The sequence below is a fragment of the Macrobrachium rosenbergii genome, chromosome 54 (genome assembly GCF_040412425.1).
Source record: "Macrobrachium rosenbergii isolate ZJJX-2024 chromosome 54, ASM4041242v1, whole genome shotgun sequence".
NCBI lineage: Eukaryota > Metazoa > Arthropoda > Malacostraca > Decapoda > Palaemonidae > Macrobrachium > Macrobrachium rosenbergii.
Genome location: NC_089794.1, coordinates 36,583,470 through 36,610,505, shown reverse-complemented (window position 1 = coordinate 36,610,505; position 27,036 = coordinate 36,583,470). Strand labels below are relative to the sequence as shown.

Genomic DNA, 27,036 nt, shown 5'->3' with positions numbered 1-27,036 from the left:
ATTTTGCTGACCTTTCATTTAATAACCACGCCTATAGCTCCTCCTTACGTTCCCATATCTCAACATTGGTTGTTTAGTCTACAACTCAAACTCCAATCTACTTGGTCTCATGCTCTATCAGTTCAAGTTATCAACACCGTCTCTCTCTCTCTCTCTCTCTCTCTTTCATGAATAACCATGATCAGTGAATTTCATACATTATTCACTGTAAAAATACTTTCAAATTCATTGCATAACAAATATTCATAAACTAAACAAGGGTAGAGGGTGAGACTAAGTATTCTACTTAGGTGTAAAACAGACTGAGGGAACAATTAACTTAATTTATTTACACTAGCACCAATCAAAACAGTTAATGGGACAAAATTTACAGCTATACAGGCTGAGAAATGGTTCGTAGGCCCTTCACAGAGGGCTTAAGTCACTTGCACAAGGTTGGAACGGCGTGACAGAGAACAGCTCATATAACAGTCCCTGCAAATAAAGAATTGCAGGAATTAGGCATGATAGGGTCATGCACAGTATGATAAAGGCTTTAGGTGGCCCTAAGTGACTGATAGGCTAGGGATGAGATGGATATTCTTGGATAAAGTTAGATAGGCCCAACACCTTTCAAGAGGGCAGTCTGGGTCGCAACACACTAGTGAATCACAAAATTTCTCTCAAAGCATTACTTACACTTCTCAGAGATTAGCCAGTGCCGAGGGGGAAGTTAAAAGGAAATCACAAGCTCAAGGGAATGTTGGATGGTGATAAGTATAAGGCATTCAAGGAGGAGACAAAGGGCTAAGGGATGGAGGCCAATGGATTCTGACAAATTCTCACCTGGTTTAATAAATTCTACTGCCTTGCACTAAAAGTGTAGATTCAGTCTCCGTGCTACAGGTTCTGGGGAGATTGCTGTCCTCTCTCAGGTTCCTCTGCCCTTTTGGTTTATAGTTTAAGCTTGATGCATCTTCTTGTGTCTCAGTCTGGCTGAGAGGATAGACACAATGGCACATCTTGTTGTGAGGCAAGTCCAGCAGAGAGTATAAGGGTGATCTTGGTTGCTTCCAGGTCAGATGACCGCTCTATTTTTGGCAGGGTGGTGAGTTTAGAACCAGATAGAACCTGTCAAAAATTCCAAGATCTCAGAAGTACAAAGCAAAAGACAGGCTGTGTGTGTCAGAGATATGGCTAGTTGGCAACTTTCCAGACTTGCTTATGCAAATCAAAATGACTGAACCAGTGGTTCTTAAATTACATTAGAATATTAAATTGATTATTGATACAGCAGCCTGAGTAATTACTATAACATATATATATATATATATATATATATATATATATATATATATATATATATATATATATATATATATATATATATATATATATATATATATATATTATATATATATATGTGTGTGTGTGTGTGTGTGTGTGTGTGTGTGTAGTAAAGTAGTCCTGCTATAGTAAGATTTACTTGTAAACCATTTCAGCATACCACACTTACTTTTTATCAGCTGATAATGTTCCCTTGACATCAGGGTCGTTTGAGGAGTGAGGTACCAGTAGTAGTGATATAAAATACTCAAATTACTACACATCCATTGACTTGTCTATGGTAGTGTGCTGGTACATGAATGAATTTTCTTGACGTATTTTTTTTTTATAATACCTTTGTTAGATAGTATTTCAACCATGTATAATATATATTTTATTATGTATAGAGGTAACCCTTCTTGGGGGCTAGATACATAACATTCTAATTACCCCTCATCCATGAATAAATCTTTGTGACTATATTTTGTTATTTTCACTATATTATTGCAATTAGTATAAATTTACATTTCATTCAGGGGTGGTGAACAGGAGTTTTGATTACTTTGGGGGCTACGACAGGCCTATCAAATACATAACCCTTGGCCTCTAGGATGAAAGATAATTTCCCAGACTTGCTTCAGAAAGACAGTCTTTGATGCCGGGAAATGCAGGAAATGGTGACTTGCAGTCTTGTAATATTAGTGTTTTTGAATGCAGTGTCTTTGGGAGTTGCTTTTTTGCACCTGCGTACTCATACTTTGTGTATGGTATTATATAATGGAGATAAAGTAATTTGTATTTTTGTGACTTAATAAAGATATTTGTGTGATCCCTTTACCTTGTTTTCAGAAGGATCATTCCAGTCAGATGCCCTTCTTGTACCTGAAGGATGTTTGTTTGACCACATCCACAACCAGTCTAGATGCTGGGAGTTTGATCGCTGGAACACTACTGCAGACCGTGCTTGTGGTGCCCGTAGAATGACACTGAAATCTTTTGCAATGCTCTTGCCATGTGGCATTGATGTTTTCTCTGGTGTAGAATTTGTCTGCTGCCCCAAGAACTACAAAGGACATGGAAAGGCTCACCCCATGGAAGTAGAGGAACCAGTTGCACTGCCCCAGATGGACCATCGGGTACACCAGTCTGCATCTACAACACCCTCACCTAAGGTTCCCACAACTACAACATCGCAGGTAAGCCCTATATAGTTACTAAGTTAAGGGCAATTTCTTTTCATGTTGGGGTACCTGGCTGATACTTTGGGATGTTTTTTATATCCTTGAAAGTTGACTCTCCAAGTTTACTGGTTTCAAGAGTATGATTTCATTTATTTATGAATGTCATTAATAATTAATTTGAAGATTTTGGAGTTTGACTGTCTGCATAAAACAGCAGATGAGTTGTTTAGGCAAGAAATATGGAGATAAAAAAATAGGCATGCCAAAAATGTACAGAGTAAATTTGTATAGTATATTTTTATCGTGAAAATTGACATGTGTCTGTAGCCTAATGTCTAGGATACATTCCAGCCAGCAGGGTGTTCAGTGATTTGAATGTTCAAGCAAACCTATAAAGGGTGATGCATTTCTCACTTATTAATGATTACAAACACCTTTAGCTTTTTATGCTTAGCAGTATCAAGTTTTAAAATCCTCTATTGGTCAATGACATGAATGTAAGGAGTGGGATTATTGCTTAAGCACAGAGTTTGAAAAGACAAGCAGTGAATTTATGGAATAGTGGTATGCCATAGTAAAAGAAAATAAAAGCCACTGTAATGAAGTACATGCCATCATTGTCTGTGAAAAAGTTTGTCATTGAACAGTTTTTAACCCATCTTTTCAGGAGGTAGGCACACGGGATGAATATTTCAGCCGCTTTGATCCACATGAAGAACACGATGCTTTCCGCCGAGCAGAACAGAGACTGGAAGAACGTCATCGTGAGAAGGTATCAAAGGTAAATACGCTCATCTTCGTATTGTTATTGAGGTGAAAGTTAGTTTTGTTGTTGATGCTGCCAAAACTTTATTAAGCCTACTGCACTAGATCTGGATTGAAATGATTAAAGTAAACTCAGGCAAAATGGCTCTTAAGTTGGTCTGCTTTTCAGGATTTTGTTCTGAATTTTCATGAAACTAGTTAGATTTGATAAGAAATTAAATTTTGCATCTCATTGTAGATCATGAAGGAATGGTCAGATCTCGAAGAGCGCTATCAGGACCTCCGTGCTAAGGATCCACGAGGTGCTGAGGAGTTTAAGCATCGCATGACTCAAAGATTTCAACAGACTGTTGAAGCAGTTGAGGCAGAAAATGAGGCAGAGAGACATCAACTGACAGCCCTCCACCAGCAGAGAATTGTTGCTCACATAAATGAAATGAAGAGAGAAGCCATGACATGTTACACCCGAGCCCTTGCGGAAAAACAACCAAATGTAGGTTGTGAGCCTCTATTTTATTTTCTAGGAGACAGATGCTTTTCAATAAATTAATAGCTTGAAAGCTAGTACAGTTGTTTAGTGTTAATGAGATGCATGTATTTTTCAAATTGAATATATATATATATATTTGGTTTTGCTGTTGGAAACTATATTATTTCAAAATGTTGAAGAGCAGAAATATATTGTCTAGTACTCAACCTAGAAGTATATTGTTTTATGACATTTCCTATTTATTTGATTTCAAGTTCTTCATAAGTCTTTGCTCCTAGAAAATTAGAAAATAATGACTGCAGAACTTATGCCTGTTGTTCAGGAAATAGTATTTTCTCTCCAGTCCACAATCATGGATTATTCATTTACATAGTTATTTCGAGGTATTTGTGCTTAAGTTCTTTAAATAAAATACTGTAGGTATTCATATGGACATTTTGTTTTTACAACATTAATTTATTGGGTCAAAATAATTTGCAGACACCTTGGTTTAAAGTTGTCATACTATAACATGGGTTACAATTGTCATGGTCTTTGCAGACGCACAAGGTTCAAAAATGCCTCCAGAAACTTCTCCGTGCTTTGAACAAAGACCGTCATCACACAGTCTCTCATTACAAGCACCTGCTTAACTCAGACTATGAAGCAGCAGACAGGGAACGAGATGCAACTCTGCAACACCTGAGTGACTTGGAGCGCATGGTTAACCAGTCCCTCAGTATGCTGTCAAGGTTGGTATGCTTTTAAGCATTTAATTTTCATGGCATTACAAAACTTTTTTGTAAGTGATACCTTTGTGCTGTTAGGAAAATATTATACATTATAGTAGGCCTTGGCTACTTGATTCAGATGTGTACCATTATGACCAATCATGAAGGGAAATATCACTACAGATTTTATGACAAAATAAGGATGCAATCTCAATGATATAGTAGCCTCCACCCAGTGCCCTAATTTTTCGGGGCCATAAAGAACTTTTTTTTTTTTACAGATTTCAAGTTGAGGGTACGATACAACAATAGTAGTAACATTACATCACATTGAAATAGCTTGAGGATATTGCAGTTTATATCTTTGTGCTGTTAGGAAAACATGATGCATTATAGTAGATCTTGGCCACTTGATTCAAAAGTGTACCATTATGCATTATAGTGGACCTTGGCTACTTGGTTCAGGAGTATACCATTATGACTAATCATGAAGGGAAAAATTATTACAGATTTTCTGACAAAATAGGGATGCAATCTCAGTGATATAGAAGCCTCCAACCAGTGCCCTAATACAAACATAAATTTTGATTCAAATGCATTGAATATCAATATAACATAATTCAGCAAAAAAAAATAGTCATTCAGGAATACTTAAAAAATAACCAAATCATTGGAAGGGTGGGGGTGGCAGCTTAGTGTTGTTTCAAGTGATCACAACTTTTCCCACATCTCTGTAGCTGCCTGTTGCCTTCTAAATCAACTAAGGGTATCAGTCACATTAAATGTGCAAAAAAATTTATTGTAAACACCTTAGAAATAAAAAAGTATTTGGAACTGCCCATAATCTAAATCCAGTCACAACAAATTGTCATTAATTTTCCTTCTTGCACCCCATACCCCATACAGTGCAGTGAGGGTAAAGCTCATTGTCATCATTCAGAGATGATAATGAGGAAGGGGAAATGCAGAGGATTGTTTGGATTAAAGGGTGATTCAGACTGGATGGAGATTAGGTGAGGGACAGGTCCTGTGGAGGACTATGGATCGGGAAATGATTGGTGAGGAGGAGTCCCTATGCCAGACATTGAAACATAATGATGAGTTAAAATGAGCAGCACAGGAGGAAGTGGATGAAGAAGGATACCCAGTAGGAAGAGCTTTAAAGAGCTTTGAAATAAGGATCCCTTTGATCACTGAAGTAAGGATCCCTTGGGACACTGAATCTGTTGTACCACTCTTAGATGTATGATCAACCTCAGGAAATTTAGTGGAACCCTCAAACTGTGAAAGGATGCCATGGGGATTTGAAAGCATAATACCTCTTCTTTCATGGACTATTTATATGTATACTCCTGCTCAAGTTCCATCTACCCCTCGTTATGACTTGAGCAGCTTGGCAACATCTTCTTCTACGTAATATAAATTCAGGATGTCCTTCCAAATGGTGTCCACAGAAGGAAACCTTTGAAGTCATTGAAATTTCATGCCATACCTTTTGTCATGTGAAGTTCAACAAAGAAAGCTGCTCCACATACAAAAGTATCAGTAATGAGCTTGATTGAAGCCTGTATGTTTAGGTTCCTTACTTCCTAACCATCCTGTCACGGCTAATTTTGAGATACAGGAACAAGTCTTTATTGTCTAGATGGTTCCTGTATTGAAAGGCAAAAACAACCTAGTGCTTAGCACCATATTTTGATGGCTGTGGGATCACTAAAAATCTTTGAGGAGGTGAAATTGGGTAATGATGGTAACTCCATCTGATATTATCCAGTGGCTGGTAAACAAAACCATCCATGTAGTTGGGGTTAAAACTTAATGTAAGAGCTGGATTTCCAAACAACTTGAAATATCATGGTGAATTCCTTTAGTGCCACAGGATTATAAATGAAAAGGTGTAATAGTTTCAGATATCCTTCAGCATTGGATATGGGTGGTATGATTGCTGGGAGCTTTGAATTCTTTGTGGAGTTCTCTCTTCTTTGGCAACAAAAAGTTTGCTGGACATCTTTCAGAAGAGGCCCATTTTGTCCATGCTCAAGAGTTGCTTGGCACAGGAACTACCATCAACAATCCACTGACTATCAACAATCCACTGATCCAGGATCTCGGACACCATCTTTGAAACCTCATTTGGAAAGGAATGGAAAATAGAATTTAGACCAAAGGCCAAGCACTGGGACCTACGAGGTCATTCAGTGCTGAAAGGGAAATTGAGAGTAGAAAGGTTTCAAAGGTGTAACAGGAGGAAAATCTCGCAGTTGCATTATGAAACAAGTGTTAGGAGAGGGTGGATAGCGAGATGGAAGAGAGAGAATATGAATGGAGGTACACTAGAAGGAATGAAAAGGTGCAGCTAGGGGCCAAAGGGATGTTGCAAAGAACCTTAAGTAATGCCTACAGTGCACTGCTAAGGTGCACTGACGACACTACTCCCCTACGGGGGAAGCCTCATTTACACTCAGCTTTTAATGTTAGAAAGCTAACATCAGCTTGCTTCTTAACACTCTCATGCTTCTGGGGGTTCCTATAGCGCTACCCGGTATGCGACTTATGCCGTGGAGGGAAGAAGTGGGGTTCATGCAGAAAAGTTTCTTTGTAAAAATTGATATGTCCAAACTATAACTGATATAGGCTTCTGGTTTGTTTTATGATGTCGGCAAATGATTGAATTTTTTCATAAAGCAATCTCAAAACATTTGCAAGGCTTAGAAATAATAAAAAAGACGTGATGAACGTGAAATTTTTAAGGAAAATCGTATATATTTTTTTAAAATAATCATGAAAAATATAGTAATTAGGTTTGGGGAGATTATTTTATATGTAAATTGTGTGGAAATGTTTGAACTTTCATGTGGAAGCAATCATTTTGCAATAAATGTTTGCTAATTAGCTGTTAGTGATTAAAAAATGGTAATGTGTAATTTTCAGATTTTCCAACCTACTTATGTTGGCGTTTCGTATCGTACCTAAATAAGGAATAAAGATAGAAAAAAAATAAAGGTGGCATTAGAAAGCTGAATAAATTTCCTATAAAATGCACAAAAGAAAGATATATGTATTGTTAGAATAAAATTGAGCAATTGTCATTAGATTACGGACAATCTTTCTTTTTTTTCTAATTACGGATATATAACAATCTGAAGTTATTCGATATATAATACATTTTTCTGAAGTTATTTACAGATGCACAAAATATACGCAATGCATAAAAGAAACATCGGCATTCAATGCCTTTTGTATATGCTGACATTTTTGAATTACTCAGTAATAAATAATGCTTTGCGATTATATTACCAAAAAATCAATAGAAGTAAATAAAGAATGGCTCAAAGACGTAAGTTTTGAATGATATAGAAATATATTTTTACATTTTGCACACATGAAGTTATTTGCACAAACAGATGCACAAACAGGTGTACAAAAACTATCTACGGTAATGAATAATGCTAAGAAAAAAAGTGAAATGCAATGGAAAGTTGAATAAATTTTCTATAAGTAGCCCACGTAAAAGCAACAAGTTTTCAGAAATGTTGTTGAAAGACAGAAATATATGTAAAAAACAATTCTTTGCTATTTATCTTATCGAAAAACACTTTGTTGAATCACTTGCAAACACTTTTATATCAATAACAAAAGTGAAAGCACTTCACAAGCACAGATAAATGATGACAAAGCAAAAAACGTGAGAACGCTAAAAAGACGTGCTGAACTCGGTCAAAACCGGAGGAGAAGTGCTTGAGTTTGGGGAGGTCTGTGGCAGTTGCGCAATACCTATCAATTTCCTGTTTATGTTTTCTTGTAGGTCCAAGATTTGCCCACGCAGTGACACAGTTCACGTTTTCTTCGGATGACTTTTTTTGGGGGGTGAATTTTCCCTGAAAATAACTCTCGGATGATGCGGAAATCACAAAATCGGAGCACTTACGGCAAAAAATTTATTGACGCGGTTTCGCGTCATCAAATCACCAGAGGGTTAAAAGCCCTGTACCACCCATGGCTTGCAACAAATGTTCTGTGGTAATCTGGGCCTCCAACTTGATCCATGAGATTGACAGACCAAGATGAAGCCCTTGTCATTACCATCTGGCAGCCAAAGAGACACTTCAGTCCTGAAGGAGCAATGGTGTTCCTCTTGTGAAGGACAAGTTTCTGTTGTCTACCTTAAATCCTTGAATACAAACAAATCCTTTTTCATTTCACAACACAATTGTTCAAATTCCCATTGAAGATTCACAATACGCTTATCTGTACAGAAAAAGATTGGTAAAACAGGACAGGGTATATCTCACAGATCACAGGAAGCAAATGTACTTCAAAGCTTGGGATTACATGTGTAGTGCCTGCACACAATTAATGTAAATGAATGATATTGTGCACCAATTCAGCATCTGTTCTAGCAGAACGTACCTTTGCTGCCCTGTAATTGTACATTTTCAAAATTTTAATTGTGAAGATTCTTTTGGCAAATTTAAATTTTATAGCATTTACTATTTGATATTCAATCTTTTGAAGCAAATAGCTTTTGGCAAATTTAAATTTTATAGCATTTACTATTTGATATTCAATCTTTTGAAGCAAATAGCATTAAGTGGTAAAAATTTTATACCAAATGATTATGTAGCCAGGACTGACTGTACAAAGCCAAAATATTAGTAAAGTAATGGTTCTAACCCATTTGTTATCTTCCAGGCATCCAGATCTCAATGCCAAGATTGGTCGCTTGATGCGTGAATATTCTGCAGCCCTGAGAAGTAAGGATTCTACTCCTCCTGAGCTTTCTACCCATGCCCCAGTCCCTCTCCCAAGTGGTAAGTATTCTTCATAATCTCGTATGTGTATCATGAATTGCTTATTGGAAATACTGGAAGGTGATTTAGTGGATGTAAAAGCAGAATGTCACTTAAAAAATTTTCACTTTAATGTAGTAACCAAGGCTGAAGATGGAAGTTTAGAGAGTGCTAATGATTCAACTGAAGGAGGGGACATCAGTGATGATGATGAGGATGAAGGGGAAACTGTTAGCGCAGACCAGAACAGGAACCTCAATGATGAGGAGGAGGATGATGACGATGATGATGATGATGACGACGACGATGACGACAGAGTAAGTGTTTTTCCATTGAAAAATTGTTGATCTGTGTAGTGTGATACAGTTTTTTCATAACTTTAAGAGCTACTGATTGAATATTTGACTACAGTATTATGTAGATATTCTTGCTATAAGGGATTTTGATACTTGAGGGTATAATGTGCAAGGGCAAACCAAGGATGGACATGATTTTAAGTAGTAATAATTGTCCTCTTTATTTTAATGCTAAACAGCTCTGTTATCAATCTTGACTCTTGAGTTATTGAATAAAGTATTAAAAATAAAACAAGATTAAGTTACCTGTTGAGAAAGAATCAGAGGGAATGGATGTTATGTGAAAACACATTATGCCTGATGAAAAGGGTTGATGGAATTAAAGAAATGATTGCACTATTATGCTGGATAAGGCATGCATAACACAATTTCAGTTGCAGTTAGATAATTTAATAGTGAGCACTTGAGAGATTAAAAGAGCTTGTCAAAAGAATGAAAGCATGAAACTAAATAATGAGAAGGTCAGATCAGGGAATGAAAAGTGTTGGCAAATATAGCATCAAAAAGTGGTTAGCAGAAATCACTGAAGGAAGCATAGAAAAGGCAGCATTAGTAACATGGTGTGACATTGGGGAAGAGTTATAAAGTAGAGGTACCAAGGGCAGTTAAAGAGTAGAGCTTTGGCAGAGAATAGATACTGAGGATAGATATATATACAGGGAAAAGAAGAGGAAAGTTTAAAGGCATGTGGTAAGAGCAAATAAGAGTTGGGAGGAACAGAAGTAGGATCTCCTTACAAGAGAGGGAGAAATAAAATATTCAGTATCAAGTGTCTGGAGAAAGTAAATATATATATATAAAATGAAAATGTTGAATGTAACATTGAAATTAGATATACTGGGTTGATGTATGCAGGATTTTGAGATTCTTTTGGATGAAGAAAATTAATGTGAGCTGGAGGGTGTTTGTATAAGAGAAACACCCAAAAGTATTTCATGACCATATGGGTTAGAGGTTGGAGTTATGAATGTAGCAATAAATGGGCAAGCTCCAAAGGGAAATCAGCCTAAGGAGAAACAAATTATATTAGTAACTAATATATAAGTAAATATTAGGGAATAGAAAGTAAAGCCTATAACCTGAAATCAGAGAAAAGGAATGAATTTACTCTGTAAATAATGAATTTACTCTGGTAAATATTTGGAGATCAAAAGATTCCACAACTGCACTAGGCAAACTGTTCCACATTTTAGATGTAGCCAAGATAAAACTCACAGCAAACTGAATAATATTGAACCTGATGCTAGAAAATGACACACTGCAGTAGCACCCTGCCTACTGTTGCAAACAAAAACAGCTAGGTCAGGTAAAGGAGAGTGCAGAGGATGTTCTGTTGTGAAGTACATTTTATGCAACAGACATAATGAACTCACTTTACATCTGTGCCACAAGTCAGCATTAAGAGTGTGCACAATAAACTTGACTGATGACATAACTGATGACATAACTCAATTCAAGAGTTTGGTATGGGATTCAGTACTGGAAGACCACACTAGAAAAAGAAAACAGTACTCCAAACAAGAAAGAAGTTGATACCAACTTTTTGAGAAAGAGGAAGCAATATTTCATATATGCTCTTATCAAAAGTCAGTCTCTTCTCAAAAGTTACACATATAGTTACTGACATTTAAAATCATAAATATGTAAGAGTATAGCTGCAGCATGGACGAAATAGAGAGAGAAAGATTAATATTCTTAGAGGTAAAGACTATTAGTGGGTACATTAAGCTTGTACTACACTTTGCAGCAGAAGCTTGGGTATTGACAAAGAACATGAAAATGGCATATTTAATCTTGGGCTAATTGTGAGTTTGTGTGGATGTGGTACATAAGAAAGAGCAGGCTTATGTGACTGGGAAGGGCAAGGTTTGCATAAGAAAAATTAGAATGAAGGGCTTTAATGTTATTATTAAGATGATTGGTGCTGTATTGTATGTAGTACAGTACAGAACAGTATATGTAAGGAAAGAAGCCTAGTTTGTGATGTTTAAAGCAGTTAATGAGGCTGTGGAAGTTTTCCTCCCTGGGCCTTCATTGAATTGGCAATAAGTTTGTAGTTTTAGGTTTAATTTGTTGTTTCTGAATTTACTGAAGGTTCTTTTGATATTTTTAACAGAATGAATCTGGCTCTGATGAAGAAACCTTCCCAGAGCATGCAGAGCCAAATGGTATGACCCAGACAAGTCACGCTGAGGCACTGGAGAGCAATGCTGAGGAAGTTGTTAGTCAAGATCCAGTGGAGGTTGACACTCTCACCGTTGATGGAATGGTTAGAGAGGCCTCTCCTGTTCCCAATGCCTCTACTCCACCTGAGCCATTGTTGTTACATCATGCTGATGATGTACAAGTGGCTCATGCTCAGCACCACCAGATTTCTCACTCACAAGCTGTAAGTAGCATGCCATCATGTTCATCTGGAAAACATTACGGGCTGTTGCTTTGATTTCAGCTCAAGTATTGACAAACATTTTATTTTCATCAGAACGTATGAATAGCACTGTTTGTAACCATTGGTTTTTTTAGTAGTAAAATTGGTATATCACAGTACAGCAGTTGAATTAATGAATAGTAACTAGAATATGTAATACCAAAAAAGTTAGTTTTATTTTGTTATATTTTTGAGTATCCCTTCTGTGGCTGTCATTGAGTATTGTACTGTTAGACACTTGTCTTTTTAATTTTTTCTATGATGCAACTGAAATATGTAGCCATTAGCTTTGATATAATCATTGCATTACTGTTGAAGAAGATTGAAAGTAGTTGTAATTGAAAAATTCAGTTTTTGGTTGAATTACTAGGTATAAATGTTTCATACAATGACTATATATAACATTTGATTGTGATGTAGCCTGGGATACTTTTCAAAATGTTTGCTTGGAAATTTTATTACTAGGTTTTTGTGTTCATGGGTTTCATAATAGGTTGTTCTAAGTAATCCAACTAGTAAAAATGACTGTAAGTATTGATGAAACACATTATTTTTTAAAACAGCGAGAGAGGATATGTCACATATCTGTTGTACTTCCTTTTCCAGAGTTACAGTGTGACCCGCGAATCATCTGGGAGTGAAAGTCGCGGAGTTTATTTCACTGTAGCATTTGCTGGAGTGGCATTAATGATGGCCATGGTTGTTGGCATTGTTGTACTACGGCGAAGAAATAGCACAAATCCCCATAACCAGGTATGAATTTAGGAATCAGTTGTATATGTACCGTAAATCATGCATTATTAGCCAGTTTTATGCAGTACTGGGTTTCCATTTATTATTTTTAAAGAGGATCCTTTCCCTTGCTATATATGATTGTGCTGTACTGTACATCATAATTTTTATAATGTTTCATGATCAACTGTATATGATGCATACTGAATGGTAGACCATTAGTGCTTGAAAACTGCAGCTTGATTGATGATTTTTGTAAATAGCTCTCTAAGTAAGAAGTTTGTAGGGGAATAGGATACATTGTTATTATACCAAGCTGTGTGTTTGAAGTCTTTCTTTATCCTCACAATGGTAATACTGCTTTTCAGTTTATCTTTTCTATCCAGTTTTGCCCATACAGGTTTACAAACTCTTATCCTTAATTCTAAAAACTGAAATATTTTTTGGAGAGAAGTAATCATTTGCAAAAGTCAAACAGTACAACTATATTTATAATAATGATGATTTAAATAAAAGTTGTTTTGCTACCTGTATCCAATTACAGTACAGTATATTGCATATACTATAATTTTGTTATTCTATTGTAGATTATAAACGTGTTCACACGCCAATTTCATTTATTGTTTACATTCTCAAAATCTCGGCAGATTGAGTACTACCGATATCTTCATTGCCATTAGTTAGTTGCTAGAAGAAACGTAATTTGGAAATAAATTTAAAAATTGACAAATTTTGGTTTAAAACATGCAGATTTACTCGATTGTAAAAGCAGTAAGTGTGTTTTCGCCAGTTCCAGGCATCGCTTTTGCCCAAGCAGCCTGTTATCCATTTTATCCAGCTGTGGCTATAACCTGCAGCTTTAATTTAGTGGTACTTTTTCTTGAGACCATCCCCAGTGTGTGAAGGATGAATAAAAATGTATCTTATTTTTACCTATGGAAGCCACCATTGAGAATCAGCAAGTTTGAAGAACTTGACAACTTTAGCGCAACTCTTAATAAACACTCAACAGTTAGGGTAAATGACGCTGGCAATCAGCTTTCTCTCGATTCAGTGGTTTATGTTGTTTGTATAGGTTTACAATCTTTCATCTGGAATTCTAAAAAGTGGATTTTTTTAGTGGAAGATGGAGCATCATCATAGGTACTATGGTTGGAGAGACTTTTGGCCCGTTTAGGTTATTACACCGACAGATGTCCGTATGCAAAAGTCAAATGTTAGTTGCATTGAAAATAATGAAATAATGAGTTTTAATAAAACTGGTTTTTTACTATATCAAATTATATTGCATGTATTATTGTCAAATTACCCTATTACAAAGTATGAAGAGAGATCATGCACCATTTGCATTCTAGTTCTGTTCACATTCTTAAAATCAACAGCTGATTGCATTTTACCGTCATCATCACTGTCTTTAGTTGCTAAATGAAACTTAATTCAGGGATATGTTTCTTTCATAAATTATCAAAGCTGGTTTTTAAAAAATGCAACTATTTCGTTTATAAACATAGTAAATTAAATGAAGTACATGTGATTTTGCCAGTTTCAAACTTAGGTTTTGCCTCCAAAATATTTTGCAGTCTGCTCATTATTTTTTTCTTTAGCCACAGCTATAATAATTTGTAAGGTGAAGCAAAGCAGCCAAAAACTGTATACACACATACAGACCTTGACCATAGACTATGTAGTGGATATAAGCCTTTTCTGAACATTCAGCCTTCCTACCTCTTGGAGTCACAACTACTTTGACAACTTTAAAAGTCTTATGACTTTGTTGTGGTGTTATAAATGTGCCAACATATGTCAAGATTTTTTAGTTGTGACAATTCTGTACCCATTAGTGGAGTGTAATGTCTTTCTTGTGTGATTAGCTCAGCAATTAAATGTTTTTGGTTGAAAGGGTATCTATAATTGACATTGCATTAGTCATTCTGTTCAGTCAAGTTTGCAGTTTGGTTCTTTCACTATTAAGTCAATTTAAGTTATGACTGCAGTTTTTGTTCTGTTTTAAACTTTAGCCACTTAAGAGTGAATTAAAAATTTTTCATCTCTTCTGACAGGGCTTCATGGAAGTCGACCAGGCCATTACCCCGGAGGAAAGGCATGTAGCCAATATGCAGGTAAATGGGTATGAAAACCCAACATATAAGTACTTTGAAGAAAAGTAAAATAAGATTAAAAAATGAAAAATGAAAAAAATACTCTCCACAGTGGGAAAATTTAATGATGCCATGATCTCTTTTTATCTCTATTCCATCGCAAATAAAAAGTGAATGGGGGAGTCCCCTTTTCCTTATCAGACACCTGTCAATCAGATCTATTTGGACTTGGAACTCGAAACTTGTAATTATCAACTCATGACTTTTGTATAGGGAATATACAAGATAATTGGTTGAAGTGATCAAATTAGTTGGGGCTTAACAGGTGCTGATAATTTTGTACTCATTCTTTTCTGGATCATGCATTGCTGGTGGTACCTTGTGCTGAGGGAAATAATAAGGTAATTATCATCTAACTATATCACATAAAACTTTTTTGAAATCTAGAATAGATTGATGCTACATACATTATTTTTCAGTCATGATTTTGGATTGTAAATATTCTGAATGCAGTGAATAAGATTTTTTTGTCAGTTTTTGAAGCTTACTATGGCATGCTAGTGAAAGCAGTTCTTGATTCAGAAATGAACATTTTAAAATTTGTGGAACTCCAGCCTTATGTCAGATTTTATTAGCCTGCATATGAATACACCATTGTATCCATCACCGAGGATGTTTTTCAACCATTTGTAATTATCTGAAGAAGTCAAATTTTAATGGGAAAAAAATATGCGAAGGTATATTTGCGGTGGTGTACATAACGACATAAAACTTTATAAGGAGTCTTGGTTCATTTTCACGATAATTGTACATGTGGTTAATCATGTCCTTACTGATAAAAAGCCTTGGTGTAGTTTTCAACATAAGTGATGCATCATGTCCAACATAACTAGGATATAAACAATTTTAAGATAGAAAAGTTATAGGTTTTTTCATGCTTTCATGGAACATTAAATATAATCTTGCAAAATAATATTGGCCACTTATGTTGTAAATTATTATTATTATGAACTTGTAACAGTATCAGTGTTTCTAGTCAAAAGGATTTATTTTGAATCTCATTTGTCTTGCGGAACCTTATTATTTTTCTTGTATTGGGGAGATCTATCATAATTATTGAATATTTGCAAAACTTATTTGTTGTGTTCACTGGCCAGTTATGTTAAGGAGTAGTGTTGTATAGGTAGTCATGGCCATCTGTTATGTAGGTTTACTTTTGTCCTGAGTCACTGATAATGTTGCGTTTAACGGGTTGATTGACAGGCCAGAAAATCCCTAGGAATAAAAGAAAAGGGCATTTTAGCCGTGTCATCAAGAACTGAGTGGCCTCATAACATTATTTTTGCGCAGTCAAGTAAATTTTACCTTCTACCAAATAGGACAATATTATATTTTTGCCATTATCCACTTTATCAAGGTGCGGTTTAGATATTCTTTTGTTGAGATGTCTCGGATAGACTTTTAGATCTGTAAAGATTTTTTTTACATATACATATAAATATATACAATATATTTTTGATCCATTATTTAGTTTTATGTATGGCTATTTGTCTCCCAATTGGCCTTTTCTAAGTGATGAATATGCTCCCCACGTGATTTGATTTATTGAAGAAATATTCACAAATCTTTCATACTCTTCATAAGGTTTGTATTATGAAGGGGAACTTCTGTAGCCTCATGAGGCTAGACTTTTTTAAACAAAGGCTTTTAAGGGTAACAAATTAGCAATAGCTTAAAAGTCTTTTTTTATGTGACAAAGGCTTTCGTCATTGGAGAACAAATACCCAGCTCTTAGTAATATTCTTCGTATATAATATATATATGTACGTACATGTAAGTGTTGCCGTACGTACATATGAGTGTTGCTGCTTGCCTTCAGTAAGCTGTTGTGCAAATATACACACACAAACACATATACAAATATTTCTTACATCTGCTTGTGCTTTTTCTCTGAATTAGCCAAAGCAGTCTGGAGACATGGCATAGGTTGTAATAAGGTGTAGTTATATTCCAAGTGGCCCAAACTAATAATGGAAAAAAGGCAGTTTCTTAGTTTGATGGAGGACTAGCTTCAATTAAGTGAGGCTTTATATACCATATAAAGTGCTGTTTTGATTAGTCAATAGTCCAGGTTTTATTTTTGTTATGACAAGTTTTTTCTTGCGTCCTCATTCATCCCAAAAAGCCAATTCCTTTGGAATCCGGGAATGATAGTGATCACCTAAAGTACTTTATCCTTAATATACCTCTATATGCCATTACTTATGCTGTATTTCTGATTTATCATTCCTTTTTTTGTTGTGATATTTCTCTTGACAACAGAACAATTCTGAAGGTTACATTCCCTCATTTGTCATTTCAATACTCTGTTCCATGATGTATATGCGATCTAGTTTGTCGTTCACTCACCTAGAGGCAGTACATAAAAGCTAACCCAGCCACTCACAACATATACATTAGATATATATATATATATTAAAGCATGTACATATGAGTGGTGCCGGGTTTTGTCCTATCATAGAGCTGTATCATTTTATACTGCGTGACTTTTTCTGTAATACAGATTTCCCACAGTCGTTTTAATACAGTAAATTGTTTAATTTATATAGTGCCAATAGAAGGGTTCTAGATTTTTTATCCTTAATTGTTTTTTATTAATTTTGTCTAATTTAAAATTATATTTTCATGTAGTAGTGTAAAGTATGTTTCATTAGCAATTTTTGTTGAGTTGCTAGTTAACTGACCGACTCTATTTACATTCCTGTTTGCCTTATTTTACTTTGCTCATAGCTGAGGAGAAATCGTCAATGTAGAACTTACTTGCTAGGCTGTAAAGTGGAGTCACAATTAGGTATAGTATCAACATTTATTGTGAATGAAAGTCAATGACTCCTTGTGGAAGTCATTCAAGTGTGTAAAAACTGGATTGAGTAGCTACAGAAGCTGCCAGGTATATCAAGTGTTGAGCCACATATCATGTAAGGTGGAAATCACGGCCTCTACAATATGAGCTATTGGATTCATTCAGTGTCACAAACTATTTGAACAAGCAGGAAGTGAGCTGTACTTAGTTTGACCGTAGAATTAAGCATGCAAATCCTAACTCAAATTTGTCTGATAACCAAATAATTAACTTACATGGAATGTGTCTTTAGTGTTCTCTAACCACTATAGCTTAAGAGTCTGTATGTTTCACACACTAGCAGGTTAAGTGGTTTCTCTGCCTCTCATCTCCCAGAAGTAGCAAATGTAACAATGATTGATAGTGAACAGGTGGTAGTTTGTTGACCACCAATATATTGGGCAGCTATTTTTGGTCTCCATGGATCTCTTTAGGTAATGATTGCTCAAAATTAGCACAGCTAATCAAATTGTATGTTATTTATTGAGAACTGTAAAAATAAAAGTCATACTATGGGAGTTGAGGATGTACTTGATCTGAAATAAATGTTCCAAAAAAATGGTAAATGGTGTTTAATTTCAGACCTTTGGTAGATGTGAAAAGTATCAGGAAATAATGTTATGATTTGAAGAGTTACAAGGCCTTGTAATGTTTGTACACAAAAATATTTTGTTGAAGCCCTCTGAACTGTACATTGCAGTTTTACCACAAGTATATTACATAAACTGTGTTTGTGCATTAGCATGTACCTTTTCTACTCGCTGATTGATACTTTTTATTGCACCTCAAAAATGGCAGGGAAACATGTTGGGCATATGTTTTATAATGTACTGGTGAAAGAAGAGACTGAGGAAGTGAAATATAAGAGTAACTTGGTAAACTTTGTGTAATAGTAAAATTATAATTTCATTATATGGATATAACTGTTTTCCCACTAAAAAATATGAATAAATTTTAACTAAATATTTACCGTCTTTCAAGGGTTGGCTGAAGTGAGTGACCACCATGAAGTCTGGTACAACTATCACCCTCTCACCCACCTTCAGTTTGGAAGGAACTTCATTCTTGATTTAATCTGTAACATCAGTTGAAAATTAATAGCTGGTAATTGGAAGTAATAAAAAAATAGAAAGTTGAAGCAAATAACCAGCAAATATACTAGTACCATATGGATGTGAGGTCATGAAAATGGGAGGGTTGAGAACTGAACCTTGGGAGTTGAAATGCACATTAGTGTGTTAAGTAACCTTTAAAGGTTATGTAACACCAGTGCAGATTCCTACAGATTTCTTGGCTATTTTAAAATTTTCACCAAGAATGCTACAATATACAATATATTCTACAGCATTTGGTTTGGTGTCATTATAGTAAGGTGCTAGACAGTTAAAACAAAGTATGGTGGTCTACTTAAACTATTTTTTTATAACATAAATGAAACTTTGTTCCTAAGGGGATGGAGCATTACCTTTTAGACGTGGCGTATTCTTCAGCGTGAGCTGGAAGAGCTCTCCTTGCGACTGAGCACTGGAGCTGAGAGGCCTCAGGGTCAAGGTCTGAATTCTATTCAGACCAAGAAAGGCTTGTCTGGTGCTGAATGTGAGTGAGAGAGGGAGTGTTACTTTGGTGTGGCACTCTCTTCCGAGGGAAAGGGGAGTAGCTCAGACCTTTTGGGGGATCCTTTTGGTCCTGATGGACCAGCTTTTCAGGAACCCCTTCAGGCTGAGTTTAAGCAGCATTTTCTGGTGGCTATTTCACACTCATTGTTGAGCACAACAATCCTGGGGAGGTAACTTAGACTTCCAACCTGCCCGTGATCTTGACTTCCGAGTTAAATTTGGGCACTGTTCAAGGTGAAACTATCGGTCAGGTTGCCATGATCACATTAAGCAAGTGATGTTTTGAGAGGTGAACACCCTGCTCTGTGGGTCAGAGAGTTAGATTGTTTCCAGCAGATTGTGCAACCCCCAATCACTTTCATATTGAAGGAGGTTCTACATGCCAGATGATGCGGAGGCTTCTCTGTTTAGATACATCAGTCTGCTGATGGACAACCTAATCCTCAAGAGACCCCTGCAGAAGGGCTCCTCCTTCTACACTTCAGAGGCCAATGCCTTGGAATCTGTAGCAACAGCATCAGTGTCATGACACAGTCTGCCCTCACAGACTATGTCATGACAGGTATTAAGCCCATGGACTCTGAAGAGAGCAATGGGTTTTTAGTGTCAGGCAGTAGACCCTTTACTTAACAGGTATTTAACCAGCTGGCAAAGCTAGTCCTTCAAAAGAGAGCATTCTCTCCTTATTTTTCTGCCAGGTGTCCCATGAGAGCAGCCTCTCGCAATGGAATACTATAGTTCAGTGTTTGGCTTGCCTCTGTACTTTCCTCCAAGAAGGATAGAGGCAGCACTTAAACTGTAAGGAGGACTCGGTACTCCTTGTTCACCTTCAAACCCTCGGAGGGGGGGCCAAAAGCACCTGTTGTCATTCATCAGGAAAATTAAATGCCTTTCCTTTGTCTGCAATGAGATGTGTTCTAGTTCAAGACACTGTGCTTTGGATTGGGACCATCCCTAGGGTATTTGCTTTCTGCAGTACCTTAACAACTGATTAGTTCCTTCTTCCTGGAGAGTGTAGCTAAAGCTCTGAACCTGTCAACTCTGGGCAACAAGTTCAAGTTTCTCAATTCCTTCCCTTTGATACTTTGTTGGTGGAGACCAGCTAAGATGCTGTTGTGCCAATTCTGCACCCTTGAGAACTCTGAAAAGGACCCTCTCCTTGAAGTTAGAGTGTAGGAGATTCCATTAGTAGGTGCAAGGGAGTGGTGTCTAGGAACACACTTTCCTTCTGGCTTTGTGAGGTTGCTAAGTAAGCCTACAATTCCTCTCTGGCAGAGTCTAGCCTTCCTTCTTGCTGTAGAGTATATGAAGGTGGGGATGTGGGACCATCTTTTGCCTTCCAAAAGAACTTTTTAGAGTTTCAGGTGATGATGGCAGGTTCAGGTGATGATGGCAGGTATGTGGCATAACCAGACTTCCCGTACATCATTCTACCTGATGGATGTTGCCCATAGGTCCCCAGACACTTTCTCCTTGGGACTGATGGTGATTGCCAGAGCCGTATATGGAGAGAGTTTGGCAGTGCTCGGAACCACTCAGGCAAGGTCACTAACCGGTGGATGCCATCTTGCCTCTGTCAGACCGCCCTGATACGGTTCTGCCCTGGTCCCTGAAACAGTCAGAGCCGTCACGGTACACACGCGTCGCACACGGAAGAGCGTTTTATTAATTGTCGGTAAATTACATACTTTACTCCTATGATTTGCTGTGTAGCAGTAGGCTGATCCGTACAGTATGGACAGGGTAAAACGATGCACAGATTCCCTAGAAACCCAGAGAGACGACGGCAATAGGAAATTAAAGTGAAACGAGAAAATTGGAAAGCACATGATAGATCCTATTTATGTTCGGTAAGTTCAGGACTTTTCCTATTTACTTTTCATAAGTGCAACATTTGCGTTTTTACTGATAGTAAAATATATCATATGACTAAATAACATATTTTCATTGCTGATATTCAGGCCTGCAGTTAACGATAATTTATTTTATCTTTAGGATCATTTTGAGGATGATCATTACGAAACGGGAAGAGCTGATGGTCTTAAACGCCTTAGGTTATCTGCAGTTCCAACCAAGTTTGTGTTCACAAAATCAAATTCTACATTACGGAAACAACCAAGGAAAAGACAGCTTACTAACACAGAGATCAACGAACACCATGCAAAAGGAGGTGACAGCTGAACATGTCAGAAGTTTAATATCTTTTCAGGAAGGCCAAGATCTGAAGCTTGCGCCAAAACTCTCTGAAGCTCATGTCATCCATCACATTTTGAGAAAATGAAAGTATCAGGTGCTTTAAATTTCTTTAGCAATTCGGTAAAAGCGGGACTTCAGTACTTGGTTGAACGCAAAGGATACAGTAAAGGCTTACTTACAACAGCTTGGTTCATTGGTCTGATAAATAAGTGGTTCGATTTAATGTCAAGTAGGCATCCAATCATGGCACTAAGTAACGTCAATGAATCCTGTTATAAGCAAGCTATACTGCATCTTGAGCAAGTTACAAGGGTGTTTCATGAAATATGTATTGGACTTAATGCACAGTGGAAGCCAGTTCAAACTGGAGTGATATTGTCCACCACTTCCATTCTTAATCTCCAAAGTCATTATTTGGCCAAAGGTCACAGATTTTTACTGACATCCAGATCCACCCAAGATTGCCTAGAAAACTTGTTTAGCTCCATAAGACTGAAAAACCCAGTGCCAACTGCCTTAGAATTTCGACAGTCTCTGAAATTGATATCAGTTTCACAATTTCTGAAATGTTCAAGTAATTATAATGTAGATGACCGCGAGTTTCTAGCTGACTTTCCGAATAAGCCCAATATTGAAACAAGTAGTGATGCTGAAAATGAAACTGAGGAACCTGATTTTGTCCAATTCTCAAGTGATAATTTAATGAATCAAGCAGAACTGAGCAGCCTCCATTATATTGCTGGTTACTGCATAAAAAAGGTTAAAAAGTCAAATAATCATTGTACATTTTGTCTTCAAACAATAGAGAGCAACCAGTCAACACAGACAGATCCTTCTCAAAGGTTGACTCAGTTAAAAGAATGTAGAAAAAACTGTCTAGTTTATAGCACAGATGCCTGCCTCAGTTTATTTCAAAATGCAGAAAATATTTTTAGGGCAAATGAAAATAGTTTTGGAAACGAGCAATTTATTAGGACGATTAGTGCATTTGGCAAACACTCAGACAAAAAATGATTTTAACCTTTCCTTCTTGCCATGACATTAAGGGTAGACTCCTAAAGTTTTTCTTCACATTAAGATTATATATTTATGCTAAAAAACACGAGAACATTCGTTAGGTTCGGTCGTTAAAATCAAAAGGAAGTGAATTAGGGAGTAAAAGTATGATGATGAGAAAAGCTGTAATGAATATAGTTAAACTGAATTTTGAAACAATGTATATTTTATAATACTTTATGTAATTTAAAGTTAAAACTGTAATAGAGTTATATTATCATGAGTGTTTTAATAAACATCATAATGGTTGATAGAAAGCTTAAGTTAACAATCAGCAGCATATGATAAGAGAGAGATAGAGAAAGAGAGAGAGAGAAGAGCTGAGACATCGCTCAGGTGGGTGAGCAGGACCAAGCGCGACTGAACAGGACAGGAGCAAGATGGCGCCCTGTCAAAAGGTTGGCCAAACTCTCTCCATATACGGCTCTGGTGATTGCTAAACAAGTTGTGTAGTCACCAAGTCCCAGTTGGCTAATCCACATTCATCCACATACATAAGCTTGGTGCATCCTTGTATGAAGCATGAATGGTTCTTTCTTCCTTTCTCTTTCCAAATGTGTCTCGGCCGAAAACAAAGAATAGAGTGAGATTAAGGTGAGTACATTATAAACACCTGTCCTAACTAGCTTAGAACAGGTGCTCTACAAGGGGGAAGAAGGACAAGGTAGGGCTTTTCCTGAACCGATTATTTATTAATGGCCAGAATAAAACTGCCCAGCGACTAAAAAACTTCCATGTGAGATGTCATGGTTCTATGAAATTTTTTTCAGGGATCTCAGGCCCAGGGTCTTACTGCTCTGGTTGTCTTTTCACCAGATCAGTAAGAGGATCCCTTTCTTGCTCAGGCAATGGAGAATATGGCATTTCTTGGCAGAATCCAAGTCTATTTTTTAGCTGGGACTACCCCCTCAGAAGAGTTAAGTCTTCATAAATGAAAGGCAATGATTGTATTCCCATAGGAACTAATAAATTTTTTAAGCAATCTGCATTTTCCTAGGTATGCAAACTAAACTCTTTCATAAAAGTTGTACCCATCTCTGCTGTCTAGTGAGGGGGATACCTGTCATGGGTAGTCGCTATTTTAGTTGAAATAAATATTAAAAGGAAAAATCTCTTTTCCAATACCTGACTGTAGTGGGGACGTCCAGCCCAGTGATATCCAGAGGTTGTCATTGCCTGTTGATATCAAATGTCATAGCTTTGTGGTCACATTAGACCCCCGGTTAAAAGGCCTTCCTGTTGAAACAAGAGCCACGTGGTTCTGATGCAATGTATTTGTGAGTTGTGCCATGTAGGAGCAAGATTTTGTCATGCACGTACTTCTTCATACGGGTTCTAGATGCTTCTTGTTGATTGAATGAGCTGTTTTGAAGAGCCTATGAGCATGCAGAAATTAAAAAATCTAATAAGGAGATGACTATCACCTGTGGTGTCAACATTAGCCATGCCCATATAGCAATATATAAGCTTCCACAGAACTGCCCGCTAGAGAGAGGGCAAGCAATAGAACCAGAGGTCAGACAGACAAGGTTCCAATGCCAGGCAGAGTCCCCCTTCAGACGGCTTGATCACCTGCCTCCAGAAATTTCTGTCATACCTGTGACGAGGAGAAGCAGCCAGCCCTTCCTGCCCTCCATCTCCACAATCTCCAGATTCTAGGAGAAACATTTGCTGTCCCATCCTGAAGCCACCCTTTCTGTGACATCGAGCCCAATGCCATTGTGCCAGCATCATCTCTTCAGCTGAGTTCCCAGCCACCTTTCTGTGACGTCTTCGAGCCTGAAGCCACCGTGCCCGCATCATCTCTTCAGCTGAAGCCCCAGTCACGAAGGATAACTCACTAACTCATCAGTGACATATTTGAATTGCTCTACCTTCCAACCTGTTCCCCCTATCTATCTACTATAACTGCCTTGACTTACAACATTTCATTTTCTTTGTTTGTAAATAAGGTTGTGAATAAACATGTTATAATGTTATGCGAGTTTCTTTTTATATTCATTTCCCATAATTTCAACTGCTGGTACTGAATCCCTATTGTTTAGAGATTGAAAGAACCTCTAACACTTTTTGGAATCGTAACAATACCCCCATCCTTCCCCTAACCCCACCAATTAACTACGTTGTTACAAATATTCAACACCATTCCAGCTTGCACTCTATATACAAAAGGCTCTGGGAAAAATACATATTGCTTCAATTTAAAGCTGTTTCCCACATTAATAAAGAGGTAGGTAAAGTAAAATGAGCTATCCCTCTAAAAGCCAGCCCTTACTATTATTAAATATTGCCAATAGTGTTTGCTTAACTAATGTAAAAAAATCCATAGGCTGTTTCTGTCACCAGAAAGGATCATACATCAGGGCAAAAACCTCATTGCAGTACATACAAGGTACTTGAGGTCTCATGGAGGATGCCATCTTTAACTGTACTATACGAACTGTGGTTGGGAAGGAGTTCTGTGCCATGACTCTGCAGAGCAACAACAGAAATGCAACAAGCTAGAAAGTAGCCATGGATATGAAGGTACCCTCTTATACATGCACTGTGTAGCTCCCAGCTTTCCATAATCGACCATATTTCTAACTAATATAAAGACAAGCAAGATGCTACTATTCTGACTCAGGACAGTGCTTCCCCTACACAAACTAGGGCCAATAACTCTATGAGAATCATATTGCAATTCAAAACCCTTAATAAATGCAATATAAAAAATGAATTACACTTCCACTTGGCAGCTACAATAACTTTAGGTGAGGAAAGGATTTCCCAGAAATTAAATGATGTAGCAAATGCATGTCCTTAACACACGACTTTACAAAAACAGATTGCATTTTCACTCGGACGAATATCCAGTTTCCTAATACTGTACTACAATACAAATTCTTAGCATTTCTACAAGTGTTATCAGTCCTAAATAAATATGCACGAAGAGCTCTTATTGGGCAAGGAAATGCATCGTGACTGTCAGGAGTAAGAGATTCAAGGCTGTTAAGTCACAGATCAGGGTCAATAAATCCCAGATGATTTTTTTGTCCTAAACAGAGGCAAGAAAGTTACAATTGCCCTTTTCCCTGGAGAAACAAACTGAATGACAAAGTTTATTATGCTAATGCACTTGCTAGTGCTAGCAAGGAAAGTCCTTTCATCATAAGCTCCATTTTGAAGGGATCACCTCTAGCTATCTGAAAGGAGCTGAAGAGAGTTACTTGCGAATAACGTCGAGGAGAGAGAAGTCTGGCCAGATCTAACAATCACTGAAGAATGTTTGGAAATCAGACCCTCCTTGTCCACCAGGGGGTAATCCATGTCATGCAACAACTTACAGTTGCCACCTAACTTGACTTCATGGGTCACAGTAGAAGGAAAAAAAAAGGCATAGCAGTCCAGACCTGACCAGTCTAAGCATTCGCCACTCATGCCAGAGGATCTTGAAGTATGGCACAATAAATCAGAATCGAATATGATTCTGCTGGTTACAAACAGGCTTGAATCATATTCACATCTTCCACCGCTTGCTGCAAATCTTCAGATGTTCATTAAGAATAATAACCTTTAGCAAAGGTAAAAATTGGGAATAAGCTTTTCAAGCTCTAACTTGCCAAAAAGTGAACAAAACAAAGGGCAATGCATTTTGACATAGTTGTGTTGAATCTCTTAATACACCAAATGATTAATATTGTCTCTACTAGGCTATAATCTGTCTGAATACACTCTAACTGCCCTTGACCAGCATAAAATTGTGTATCTTATTACAGTACATGTACTCCTATATAAGGTCAAGTTCGGCATTTCAACAATACTGAGAAGGGCAATGCCTTGAAATTGTTCTTGGCTCTAAACTCTGGGTAAGAACGAAAGACTAGTGTCTTCACTGGAAAAACCAACATTCTGCAAAAGCACATGGAATTTACAGGGCCAGGGCTACCAAGAGATAGCTTAGTTAAGTGCTTTAAAGAGACCATTTCTAAAGACCTGAATGGATCTGCAGACAAAATTATAAACCACATCAAGGCTCCACAAAGAGTGATACGGCATTCCAGGTGCCTTTATTCACAAGCTCTAACAACCTCTTGAGGTACAGGTCGTAAGTAATCAAGTGGAGTGTGACGTACATGGAAGAAAACACTGAACTATATCTCTAATAGCAGAGACCAATAGCTTTTAGAGTGACTAAGAAAACTAAAGAACTCAAGTAAGTATTCAATACAAGAGCGGATGTGGTAACTACCTCGAGACTGCCTCCAGGAGTGACAAACCAACACTGCCTCTGAAACCACTGAATAGTCGAGTCTCTAGAAAACTTGAGGATAAACTCTCATGACACTAAAAAAGACTTACCTTTGCACAAGGCAGTTCATAGTGCTAATATGGTTATCAGAAGTATGTATAAGTTGTGAAAACTTCAGG

At 37.1% G+C, this 27,036-nt stretch overlaps 1 protein-coding gene and 1 long non-coding RNA gene across 5 annotated transcripts in view; one reads left to right on the top strand and one right to left on the bottom strand.

The window, feature by feature from the left end:
• Appl (amyloid-beta-like protein) overlaps positions 1 to 18,324 on the top strand; it is a 76,434-nt gene extending 58,110 nt beyond the window's left edge. For 2 of the 4 annotated variants that reach the window (XM_067097959.1, XM_067097957.1), the window contains 9 exons: positions 2,155 to 2,501; positions 3,154 to 3,267; positions 3,490 to 3,744; positions 4,282 to 4,472; positions 9,144 to 9,262; positions 9,380 to 9,558; positions 11,714 to 11,986; positions 12,632 to 12,778; positions 14,818 to 18,324. In XM_067097959.1, coding sequence (XP_066954060.1) covers positions 2,155 to 2,501; positions 3,154 to 3,267; positions 3,490 to 3,744; positions 4,282 to 4,472; positions 9,144 to 9,262; positions 9,380 to 9,558; positions 11,714 to 11,986; positions 12,632 to 12,778; positions 14,818 to 14,925 — 1,733 coding nt within the window. In that variant the 3' untranslated portion in view covers positions 14,926 to 18,324. The remainder of the gene's footprint in view (positions 1 to 2,154; positions 2,502 to 3,153; positions 3,268 to 3,489; positions 3,745 to 4,281; positions 4,473 to 9,143; positions 9,263 to 9,379; positions 9,559 to 11,713; positions 11,987 to 12,631; positions 12,779 to 14,817) is intronic. The other 2 variants (XM_067097960.1, XM_067097958.1) reach the window with 1 other exon arrangement.
• Positions 17,487 to 27,036, bottom strand: part of LOC136834979 (uncharacterized) — a 442,585-nt gene continuing 433,035 nt past the window's right edge. Inside the window, exon 4 of the long non-coding RNA XR_010851944.1 lies at positions 17,487 to 18,833. This is a non-coding gene — a long non-coding RNA (uncharacterized lncRNA). The remainder of the gene's footprint in view (positions 18,834 to 27,036) is intronic.